Source organism: Moschus berezovskii, chromosome 17 (genome assembly GCF_049115385.1).
Source record: "Moschus berezovskii isolate FMDL1 chromosome 17, NW_MosBer_1.0, whole genome shotgun sequence".
Lineage (NCBI taxonomy): Eukaryota > Metazoa > Chordata > Mammalia > Artiodactyla > Moschidae > Moschus > Moschus berezovskii.
In genome coordinates, this window is record NC_142476.1 from 50,286,244 (window position 1) to 50,298,609 (window position 12,366).

Sequence of the window (12,366 nt, forward strand, 5' to 3'; positions counted from 1 at the left end):
GTTATCTTTATTGTTTGGTTGGAATATGCGAGAAATGGTGCTGATAGCTTTTTGTGGATTCTTCCCTTTTCATCACCAGCCCCAGGAGGTGGGTATTGTCCCCATTCACAGAGGGACAGAACTGAGCCTGAGAGCATCTGTCACTTGCCCAGTGTCACTCAGCAGGATCAGGACATGAACCCCAGATCTGACTCCAAAGCCTGTAATCTCAACCCACTTCTCAGATACTGCTGCTTCTTAGCACAAGTTTCCTTAACAATCCCTTTAATCTCAGTTCTTGATTAAACACTGCCCTAGTCCCAGTCCTTTAGATTGCCTCTGAGCACCTCCTTGCCTTCCCCCTGCCCTCGGGCTGTAGCTTTGCATGCTTGGTAACTCTGTGAGTATGTGGACTGTCTTAGGCAATCAGCATACCCAAACCCCATAGATTTTGGATGCACACAGCAGCAAGTGGTATCTTGCAGTAAGCAGCAGTAGTGAGCTGGAATCCAGACCTTAGTTCCCTGACCAGGAATACTAACCATTAGACCAAGAGGCCAGCAGCTAGGGCCTAAATCCCCAGTCCTTGCCTACCGAGATAAGAAGGAATTCTGATGAGGAGGTAGAAGGTAAAGAGAAGAGTAAAACGTTTCCTGGAAAGGCAGAGTGCATGCAGAAAGACGCATGGGCACTCTGTGAGAGCTGTCTCCAGAGTCACACCTTTGGAAAGTTTAAATCCATTATAAAGGGCCAGTTTTCCGGGTCTTTGTCTCCCCTCTGGCCAATAGTCTTGTTTTGCCCTCCTGGCTACTTTGTCTCAGGACCCTCCCCTCCCAACCAAATAGATTTCAACACAAGGGCGTCTGGGAGGAAAGAAGCAAGACTCATTATGGCCTGGCATCCCCTGACTTTTGACCCCCAAGGAGACTTTCTGCACTTGTGTAGTGTCTCCTTTGCCCCGAGGAGGGGGAATATGTGATTTCTTGACCCTTCACTCAAACAAGGTTTAGCCCCTGTCTGTTCTTGCCATGATTGTTATCTTAAGGTGTGCATAAGAAACAAAGCCTGGCTATTTATCCTGTTTCTATCGTTACTTTCATTTCAGAGGGTAAACAGGAGTGAGAGAGTGCATGTGTGCTCAATCAAGTCCAGAGGGGAAACACTACACTGAAGGGATGAGAACCCTGCATTGCAGCCCCAAGCCGTCAAATTGCATGCATCTTTGGGGCCTTATTTGTGACCCCACAGCCTGTAGCCCACCAGGCTCCTCTGTCCATGGAATTTTCCAGGCCAGAATATTGGAGTGGGTTGCCATTTCCTACTCCAGGGGATCTTCCCAACCCGAGGATCAAACCTGTGTCTCCTGCATCTCCTGCATTGTCAGGTGGATTCTTTTACCACTGAGCCACCTGGAAAGTGCCTAACCTGGAGCCCAACTATGACCTGTCTCAGGCAATGCAAACAGGAGGCTAGTTGGATAGGTCCAGCCTGAAGCCCCCTTTGTCTTGCCCCATGAAGCGTAAACAGGAAGCTAGCTATGAATGTCTAACCTGGAGCCCATCTATCTCCTGCCTTACCGCGACCTATTTACACACCTAACTTGTTTCAATCTACCCTCTAGAACCTCAGGAATTACAAATGGAATGACAGCTCTGTCCTAGCCAGACCCTCTTCCACCTATGCTCAGTCCTTGGCTGGTCAGATGGAGAGGCTGTTATACAGCAAGAGGACAGGATATCAGGGCAGTACGTGTCCAGAGGACATGAGAGACATCCAGGGTAGTCTTATTCTAAAGGAGAAAGCAAACCCCTTTACTCATTTGGATTGGCCAAACTCAACTTCAAATCCAAAATGAGTGCAATTCTGAGTAGGGAGGCCTCTGGAAGGAAAGAAGCAAGACTCATTATGGCCTGGTATCCCTTGCTTTTTGACCCTCAAGGAGACTTTCTGCACATGTATAGCTCTGGGGACTGAGAACCACCGTATCCTGACGTATCCTGGAATGTGCTCACAGCTTAATTGCTCGAGTAGCAGGATTATTATTAGCAGAGGATTCAGTGAGCAGCCACCCTGGGGGAACTGATGCTCCTTGAGTGTGCGTCACACAGCCTGTTTCCTGGCGATGCCCTTTGAGATAGGCCTTTGATGCAGGCAAGACTTCCGGAAGGGCACCATGGTAGGTGGCCTCTGCTGTGGCTTAGCCTCTGAGGGCTGATGCTGCTCTTGCATCCAGCGCCTCTTCTGAAGTCTGTCAGTGGCCCAAGGAAAAGTGAAAGTCCCATGCAAGTTTCCAGAAGAAGAATTTAGAATTTTTTTTCAGTTTACTTTTATTATTAAAACTTTTCCCCTTCCAGAGTGAATCTGGAGTGGGGACACGAGTGTCATTTTTTGTTTCTTCTTTGTCTCTGTTTTTTTTTTTTTTTTTTTTGCGGAAGGTGGGTGGCAAGAAAAGAATACTTCGTTTTCTGCCCTGAGGACTTTGTACAGAACACCACCTCCTGCAGTAACAGAGCCCAGGGAAAACAGATAGTCCCCAATATACTCATTACCCCAGTGCTATAAAAGCCTTTGGTTTGAGCCTGAAATGGAAAATGACTTGACGTACAGTTTCTCTTCCTTCCCATGCCCCTGATCCACTTCAGGGTATGTGTGTGAAAGAGTTACTATTTAATGGGGGTGTTTAGAAGCCAGCCTGTGGGAGTGAAAAGCAGAAGGCACAGAAGACCAGGTCCACCCCCCACCCCCACCTCTTCCTCCAGCTGAAAAATCAAAAGCCTTTATTTCCTTATTACTGGAAAGAAGTCGTCTTAAGCATATGATGGAATGAGGGTTGCAAACGGCTGGGAGAATCCAGAATTGGGGCATCTCCAGTCTCTAGCTGAGTTTGGTTTCATGATCCTCCAGGGGGATGCTGTGGGCTGCTTCAGGGAGCCACGAGTGCCCAGCGATGTTACACATGTGCAGAACTGGTGTGAAAAACCCATCACATTCCTGGCATGACTCTGTCAGACCTAAATAGCCTAAAGCAGAAGCCCCAGTTGGGAGAAATTGGTAGGACACTGGTCTGTATTTAGGAATGATTGCTTTAGACTTTGAAAATGATGTTCTGATTCTTTGGTGCAAATTGGAGGTCACTGAAACTGGAATTTGGGGGCAGGTTGCCCAGGGGAAAAGGCCCAAGGCAAGTGTATTTGCTAAAGCTTTGGGGGCTTCTACTTCAAGTGAAATAAGACTGAGGGGGAACGGGAAGTATTCGTCAACTATCACTGCATGACAAATTACCCACCTCTTAGCAACCTTTTGCTTTTCCAGCTGCAATGGCTCTTTGTTGCTGTGCAGGGGCTTTCTCTAGTTGCAGTGGGCGGGGTCTACTCTCTAGTTATGGTATGCTTCTTTCTCATTGCAGTGGCTTCTCTTGTTGCAGAGTATGGGCTCTAGGGTGTGTGGGCTTCAGTAGTTGCAGTGCGAGGGCTCAGTAGTTGTAGCACACAGGCTTAGTTGCCCCTCAGCGTGTGGGATCTTAGTTCCCAGACCAGGGACAGAATCTGTGTCCCCTGCATTGACAGGTGGATTCTACCATCAGGGAAGTCCCTACCTAAGCAACTTTAATCAACACATATCTATTATCTAATAGTTTCTGTGGCAGGGATCTGGCTCTGCTTAACTGGGTACCAACTTGCTCAGAGCTTGCACTAGCTACAGTTAAGATGTTGGCCAGGGCCATGGTCATTTCAAAGCTTGGCTGGGGACCTGTCTTCAAGGTCACTCGTGTGTCTTTTGGCAAGCCTTGGGTCCTCACTGACTGTTTCCTGGAGATGTCATTTCCTTATGACATGGACTTCTCCATAGAGATGCAGCTGACTTCTTTCAGGTAGAGAGAAAAGCATTAGGTAAACCACCATCTTTTTGTCACCTAATCTTGGAAGTGATATCCCATCATTTTTATTGTCCTCTATTCATTAGAAGTGAGTCACTAAGTCCAGTCCATACTCAGAGGGAGGTGATTACCAAGGGCATGAATACTAGGAGATGAACATCACTGCAGACCATCTCAGAGGCTGCCCACCATAGGTAAGGAAAGAGAAAGAGCAGATACACAGTGATATGTTATGAATTTGGTCACAGCTTTGAGAAAACAATTTAGTGGTAGGTTGGTTGGTTATTGGTTGGTTGGTGTGTTGGTGGTTGATTGGGCGTGGTGCACATCTCCAGAGAGTTTCATGGGACCCAGCATCTTGGAACAGTCTGTGAGAAAAGAAAAGGATGAGGGCACTGCATCAGATCCTTTGGGCTGCTGTAATAAAGTACTACAAAATGGGTATCTTAAAACAACAGGACTGTATTGTCTCACAGTTCTGAATGCTAGAGTCCAAAATCAAGGAGTCAGCAGGGCCACATTCCCTCTAAAACCTGTAAGGTAGGATCTTTCCTTGTCTCTTGCAGCTTCTGCTAGCTGCCAGCAGCCTTTGGCATTCCTTGGTTACAGATGCATCTCTCTGATCTTCATCTCTTCCTTCTTGGGTTTCTCTCTTTTTCTCTTGTAAGGACACCAGTCAGACTGAATTGGGCTTCCCTAGTGGCTCAGACTATAAAGAATCTGCCTGCAATGCAGGAGACCCAGGTTCCATCCCTGGATCTGGAAGATCCCCTGGAGAAGGGAATGGCAACCCACCCCAGTATCCTTGCCTGGAGAATTCCATGGACAGAGGAGAATGGTGGACTACAGTCCATGGGGTCGCAAAGAGTCAGACATGACTGAGTAACTAACACTCACTGACTTATACTGAATCAGGAGCCCACCCTACTCTTGTATGACCTCATCTTAATTTCCTCCGAAATGACCTTGATTCACCACACCCCCTCCAGCACACCACCCATGGACATACCTGGAGTACATGCCCTCCTTGGGGGCCTCACAGAGAGGAGTCTCCCTCTGGCTGAGGCATGAGGGTTCTCCTCTCTCCCCCTGATGCAGGAAGAACCAAGTAGGGAAGCCTGGAGCAGGGGGACCAGTTAGGAAGCTGATGTCCCAATATGGGCTTGAGTGGTGAGGGAAAGAAGGAGGAATGGACATGGTACCTGCCTGGGTGGTCCAGTCGAAGAACAGAGTCAAGGAAGATTCCAAGGGCTGAAGTCATCAAGGGTGGGGAGCCCTGGAAGAAGGTTTACTCATTCGGGAGTGTCTTAGTTTGGCTTCTGCTGAGGCTGAGACATGTATTCAAGCAAAGTAGTTTATTTTGGAGATAATCCCAGAAAATATTGGCAGGAGACTGGGGAAGTGACCAGGGAGAGGGGTTGAGTGATCACCATGGGCAGCTGCAGCTTAATCCTCATCCCCTGCAGAGAAATCTGGGGACCAGTAAAAGATGCACACCACCTGTGAACTGAAGGCTCTACTCGGTATGGGTTGAGTTCTGCTCCTGGTCCATATCAATTTCCCAGAACTTCCTGCCTGCCCCCAGGAAATGGGCTCTGGCTGCCAGAAAAAGTCCTGGGGCAGGAAAGTGGGATACTTCCAGATGGAAGTAGGGCTGGTGTGCACTGTGAGGGCAAGGATTGTGTTTGGCAGTGTCAGAGACACAATACTAGGGGCAAGAGAGTGGGAGCCACTGTCCCAGGGCTGAAATGCTATAGAATGCCCCCACAGCTCCATGAGGCCTGGCTCTTCATCCCATGAGAGAAACAGGCCACTTAATGGAAATGCACTGATTTCATGAAAAATTCTACAGAGACAAAGATAGACGGCTGAGAACTGCAACATGAACAAGACAAATGGCCAAGTTCATGACTTTGTGCTTAGACCTGGTTCTGTGGGGTGGATAGGATGCATTCTTTTTTTTTGCCACAAATCATTCTCAGGAAGGTCAAAGCTGCCCCAAAAAGATGGAGAGGGGAGTGTAAAATTGGTGACAAGAGATGAAGAATTCAGGTCCAACACTGTCCTGACTTCAATAGCTTCAACACTGGAGACCCAGCAGAACAGGCCCACCCTCTACTGAAGCTCCTTTCAGCTGCAAAGCTGTGGGTTGTGAAGCATGGGTCTGTGTCTATCAACATGTCTTTCTGGGTAGGTTACAGTGACAAGCATCCATGGAGATACATAATCTGGCAACTTCTTTGGAGGACAAGGTTGATCATAGGTAAGTCAGGGAGATTAAGGCCATGGCTGTAGCTCCATGGGGATGTGTTTGAAGGGGCCAGGGTCACAGGTCAGGGAGGGCTCCTTTTAAAAGGCATCCTTAGACAGTGCATGTGCCATTTCGCTGCCGACAAACACCAAACACAGGAAGAGCTTGCCGAGATGTCATTCCATTGGGTACATCAGACCACCAACTCCCCACCCTCCAGAAGTCACAGTTGGCTCTTCGGTTTGTTTTAGAGTCCTTTTTCCTGGACCTTGGCTTGGGTGAAAAGCCTCAAGTAACAGATGTATCTGTATCATGCACAGACTCTATCACCTGAGCCCTATTCATGGAAGAACAGAACTTACCTGGAAGACTTCTGAAGTGCTGGCTGGATTTGTGAAGTGGGTGTTCTGGGAGGAATCTGTCTTCATCACCTGAGCAGGGGAGGGAAGTTGACAATAGGCAGTGGCCCCAGATGTTGAACTGACTGATGCCATTATGAGGGGACCATCCATCCCACCAGCAAGCTTAATTCACTGACCTGGGAAGGGATGGATTATTCAGTGATGAGGTGTATGGATGCTGGGCCAACCTGTGTGGGCTTGAATCCTGGCTCTGCCACTTTACCAGCTTCGAGACCCTGAGCAAGACATATCACCTTTCTGTGCCTCAATGTGTAAAATGAAGGATAATCAGAGTTCTTCCTGCATAGCTGTTGCAAGGGCTGATGTGAGTTCATGGAACTGTGCCTGGACATTATAAGTCCTTTATAAATGTTAACTATGCTAATTACTCATTACCACCCAGGGTCAAAACATTAGGCAAAGATGACTCACAGTTTTTGTTTTTTTGTTTGTTTTCTTTTTTTTTTTTTTGAGAATAAATTGGTCCTAAAACCTTATTTTCAAAACTTTGATCTCATTAGATATCTATCACCTCAGATGCAAACTGGGTTAAAATGAGAAACAACACAAAGATTCACCAATTCTGGTTCCCCCTCACTCAAAGAAACATCAAATGAGGACAGCAGGAAAGTCATAAGAGTGCAGTTAAAGGTCTGGAGCTCAGGGAAAGAGTACAGGCTCCAGATTCACAAGGATCCCTGCTCAAATTCTAGCTCTGGAACTTAGCAGCTGTATGCTTTCAGGTAAGATGCTTCCCTTTTCTTGGTCTCAGTTTTCTTGTCCATAAAATGGGGATACTCATAGTCCTGTCCTCCTGCTGAGCTGGTACCATAAAAGGCATTCTTGACAAAGGAAACTGCATAGGCTGAAAGCAAGAGCGAGTTCCGTCACATGACGTGGGACGCCTGGGGCATCCTGAGAGGAGAGGGCAGTGATCCCCTACCAGGACTCCCAGCTGATTAAGGCAGCACAGTAGGGTTCTGGGGCTTGTCTCTTTTCCTGCCTTAGAATAAAAATCTTTCCTCTCTAGGGCAGAGAGGAAGTAAAGATGTGGGACCCCAAGGGAAGGGCACTCTGAAATGCTGGGCCTCTTTCAGGCACTTCCAAGCTTGTGGGCTCAGAAAATGAAAATGTTATTAAACTCGGGGTTTTGAAGTCACCTTTCCAGGATGACATCAGAAATTGAAAGCCTGAACCTGAGGTTGGAGGCAGGAGGGAGAACTCACACTCATCAGGAATGCAAATAAGTCAACGTCCCTCTCTCTCCCTCTCTCTCTCTGATACACACACACACACACACACACACACACTGCCTTCAATCTCTGAGAGCTTCTGGAAACAACAAATATACGGAGAGTGCCTCCAGTCACAGAATTCTAGGCAGAAGGAAGGCTATTCTCAAGGGGCAAATACCCTGCCACATGCCCTCATGCAGCATGAATACATCAGGGTCCATTCAGCTCCCACGTAGAAACTGTCAGGCTTTCAAAAGTAGTTTCTGGAAAGTGTCTCAAGTGTCTGGGGTGTTTAGAGACATTTCAGAATAAGAAAAAAAAAAAACCTTAAAGCAAAATAGTCCCCCTCCCACCAACTGCTTGATTATCAGCCCTTGTCCCCACCCCACCATTAAATGGACACCTTTGGGACCTGCAAGAAAACACAGGGTTTGTTTTTTGTTTTTGATGGGCTATTGTTTTTAAAACACTGAGACAAATGAATTTCAAAAGGAAAAAGCTATAATACTGACTTTATTTCATCATGGAAAATTTGTCTTCAAAGATAAGAACCATCTTATATAAAACAACCAAATAAATAAATAAATAAAAATAAATAGGAGTTGCTTCCAAGGGGATCAGGGGTTGATGGAGAATCAGATGCAGCCATATCTGCAGCCAGGACCTCCTCTTAGTACCTCCTCAGCACTGTGGGGGGAAAAGAGAGGGTGATGATGGCTTTGGGGTGGGAAACAGGCAGGATCTGAGCTTTCCCTCACCCTGTGCCACCCCTGCCACCCCCCTCAGTTCATCTGCATGTTTGGGGGTTTGGAATAACCCATCTCTCTGGACCTCCCCTTCCTCCTTGTAAACCAGGGATTACCATCCCCCTGGTGACCCTCCCCTCTGCCTTCACAGCTTTAGACAGTTCGGGGGAAACCAGGAGGAAAAATGTTAAGTACTCTTTCTGCTCCAAGGCGGGCCTGCTGAACAGTGACTGAATTACATCCTAAGGTGATTCTGCCCCTTTCAGTCAGAGGCAGGAGGTGGATAGAAGGGGCTCCCAGACATGATAATGAATGTTGTTCAAATTGAATATTCCCAGAAAGGCATGCCTTGGCCCTGAGGACTGCCAGCAAAGAAGAGTGATGTTCTTTGTTCAAAATTTGGTCCCCTGAGACATCGGACCCAGAAGTGGCTCTAATGGTGATGTGCAGTGGGAATGGGGGTAGGTGCTCACCATTGCAGCCCAGGCCGCTGAGGGAGCCAATCCGGTCCAGCCTCCGTCCAAAGCAGCCAGAGTCGCGCATCATCTTGGGGCCCCGCAGTGCCCGGAGGATGCTGTAGTGGGGCCCGAGGAACCCCGCAGGGGCTGCCACCGGGGAATCCCGGGTTTCTTCCAGGTCCTGGCCCTGCTGGAGGGGCTCCACGCGCAGCTGCTCCGCCTGCAGCTCCGAGACCCTGTCTCGTAGACGGTCCAGCAGCTCCTGCAATGCACGGTGGGGGAGCCGGAGCTTCAGAAACCCGCACCTGGGTCCAGCCGCCCTCGACGGCGCCGAAGTGATCCAACCGCGCTGGGTACCAGCTTCCCGCACCCAGTCTCGCCGTTTTCTGATTCCCTTTCTGATTCTCATATCACTAATTCCCAAGGGAGGGTGGGGACCTCTTAGGATGTAAGTGGGGGGGTGGGGTGGATGGGGACCCGTTAATTGCTGCTGTCCGCGCCCTCCTGGCTAACAGGGTTTACGCAGTTCAGCAGCGCTCACCTGTAACCCAGGCAGTTCCGAGGACGGGCCGGGGCCACCCAGCGGGTGGGAGCCACATCCTAGCAGCGACAGGTGCAAGAAGAGGAGAAGCAGGAGCGCCCGGGACAGCGCCGTCTGGGGGTCCATATCGCTGGCGGAGCGGATAGAAGTTGCGGCCGCGGCTGATTCACTGGGTTGCGCTTCACGTCTCACCTTCTAGTGCCCGGTGGGCGCTCTCCCGAATCCTTGGGCAACAGCGGCCTTTTATCCCTGGTCCTGGGAATCGGGCCTGCCTTGCCTCTCTGGGTTATCTCTGATTTATCGGCCGCATTCCGGCCCGACCCGCTGAGCTCAGGGCGGGGGAATGCACCTCTCCGCGCCGAGGGGGTGGAGGCTGGGGAGAGCAGGCCTTGTATAGAAATGGGCCTGACCGGGAGCTGGAACGCGCGCCCGGCGGCGGGGGCGGGGGGCGCTGGAGGGGTGGGGTGCGGGAGTCGGGGCTTAGGCAGGGAGGGGTAGACACCAGTAGGTCCTTCGTCTCTCTCTGCTTCCTTTCCTGCAAAAACGCCAGGGGCATTAGCGTGGCTTTTTTACTCTTTCCTCCCCACCCCCATTCCTGGATTGAGCAGAGAGAACCCCAGCGATCAGAGACCCGACGCAAATGCCGGGCGCACGAGGTGACTCACAAAGAACAGCCCCAGCCAACACCCCATCACTGCAGCGCGTCTTCCCTCCCCGCCTGGAACTCGGCACCCCGCCTGGAAGCGCGCCAGCCTGCAACTCTGCGCTGCACCAGACCGCGGGTCCCTCGGGCGCGCTGACCGCTGTCCGTGGTTCTGATCACGCTGAGCCACCAAAGCAAGAGCTCTTGGCTCTCCTCAACTCGGGTCTTGCCAGAAAGACAAGCACGGGGCAGGGACCAAGAGACGCCTGAGACCCCCTCCCCGCCCTCTCACGACCTCCTGCACTAGGATGCTAATTCTCCAGTGTCACCTGATTAAAAGTCTGGGTATGACAAGGAACTTCTGGAATGCTGACCCTTCTTCCGTCCCTTAAAGGGTAGAGCTGATTTGACAGGAATTTTGAGAGGCAAAGCCCAGAGATGAAGTCATTCAGGAATGCCTTCTATCACATCTCCTCCAGGTGCCAACACCTCCTCTCCCCCACCAAGTCAACATAACGGAAAAAGCAAGGATGACTGCAAGATGGTTATCTATTTAGTGGGACACTAGGGGTGTGAAGGAGTGTCTTCTGCAGTGCCTCCTTCAACTGGTCGTCCAGGATCTCACTCCCATTTGCAGATCTGGTCTGCAATTTGCAGGTCTGGGCCTCCTGTCTGTGATTGCAAAAGGGGATCCAAGGGGAAAATGGCCCTGGGAAGAGACACAGTAGATTAAATCCCCCTTAAAGTGTGCATGACTGATGTCACTGCCCCTTCCAGATAACTTGTGTTGGCAAGCATCAGGATGAGGGAGAAGGGTTGGTCAGGAAAGGAAAGGTGTTTTGACAAAAGTGGAGAAAGGGGCAGAAGCTGGGCCCACTAAGCAAATCTTGCCTGAAAAACAGCACCTCCCAAGTACTGAGTGAGAAAATTGTTATTATTGTTCTTCACTTTTTTGGATAAGGAAACCAAGCTCAGAAAAAGTAGTGTACTTTTTCTTTTCTTTTTCACAGCAAAATTGATTTTTCACACCTATTTCACACCTCTCCCCATCCCACTGCCACTAGTTTGTACCTCTGGATATATTTCTATTTTGCTATATCATTCGTTTTATTTTTTTAGAGTCTACATAGAAGTGAAAGCATATAGTATTTGTCTTTCATGGCTGTACCAGTTTACATTTCCACTGACAGTGCTTCAAAGTTCCCTTTTCTCCACATTCTCTCCAACATTTTTTATTTGTGGTCTTTTTGATGCTAGCCATTCTGACAGGTGTGAAGTGATATCTTATTGTGGTCTTGATTTGCATTTCTCCCCTGACTAATGATATTGAGCATCTTTTCATGTGCCTCTTGGCCATCTGTATGCCTTCTTTGGGAAAACATCAAATCAGGTCTCCTCACCACTTTTCCATTAGGTTTTTAAAATATTGACTTGTACGAGCTGTTTGTTTGTTTTGGATATGAACCTCTTATCAGACACATCATTTGCAAATATTTTCTCCCATTCAATAGGTTGTCTTAATCTATTTTCTTAAGATCACACAATTGACAAGTGCTAAAACCTGGATTATAAACTAGGCAGTCTGATTTTTAGACCTGAAGCTCTTAATCACTGCCAGGGTGATTGTTAGGTATTTCTACTAAAGAAAAATTAGATTACCCTATGGTCATTTCTAAAGTTACAGAAAGCTGTGCAGTGAAGTATGTGTAAGTCTGGTCCCTGACATGAGGGGAAGGAGGTCAAGCAGAGGCAAATACAGCATTTTACAGATAGAGATGGGGGAGAGGTAAGGGCTGTGTAAAGATGTCAGTCCTGGAAAGATTCTGGGAGCTGGAACAGGGTGTGCATGTGTGTGCATGTGTGTGTGTGCACACGCACACATGCACACCACAGGAAGAATATCTAAAAATTAAATGGCAGAGAGAGACAACAAAAGTCAGCCAGGAGCATTGCTGAGACTTAAGGCTGTGGCTGCTGAGGGTGCAGAGAAACCCTCGAGCTGGAAGTCATGAGATTAATGGCTGGAAGCAAGACAGAGTCCATCAACCAACACCTTTCAAGAACTGATTCTGTATCTAGCCTGAGCCTTGCTTTGCTCTTCTGCAAATGGGCATAGGCTCCCTCCTTTCACGGACTAAAAAGGAGAAAAAAGTGTCTTTGAAAGTCAATAGCAGTGTGAAAAGAGCCAAAGAATTCAGAAGACATACGCGAGTTCACCTTTGCTTCAAAGGAGAT

General features: G+C 48.8%; 1 protein-coding gene across 1 annotated transcript; it reads right to left on the reverse strand.

Moving 5' to 3' along the window:
* Window positions 1–8,251: 8,251 nt before the first annotated feature.
* Window positions 8,252–9,742, reverse strand: NPPB (natriuretic peptide B). The gene is made up of 3 exons (XM_055418831.2): window positions 9,489–9,742; window positions 8,963–9,209; window positions 8,252–8,430 (listed from the first exon to the last, which is right to left on the reverse strand). The coding sequence occupies exons 1-3, from the start codon at window positions 9,612–9,614 to the stop codon at window positions 8,414–8,416; spliced, it is 390 nt and encodes a 129-aa protein (XP_055274806.1). The 5' UTR covers window positions 9,615–9,742; the 3' UTR covers window positions 8,252–8,413.
* Window positions 9,743–12,366: the final 2,624 nt, after the last annotated feature.

Bases quoted from the DNA above. Each gene is read 5' to 3' on its own strand.
- NPPB (XM_055418831.2), bottom strand. From the start codon at position 9,614: ATGGACCCCCAGACGGCGCTGTCCCGGGCGCTCCTGCTTCTCCTCTTC. The intron at 9,210-9,488 runs GTGAGCGCTGCT...CGTGCATTGCAG, and splicing joins CGGAACTGCCTGGGTTACAG to GAGCTGCTGGACCGTCTACG.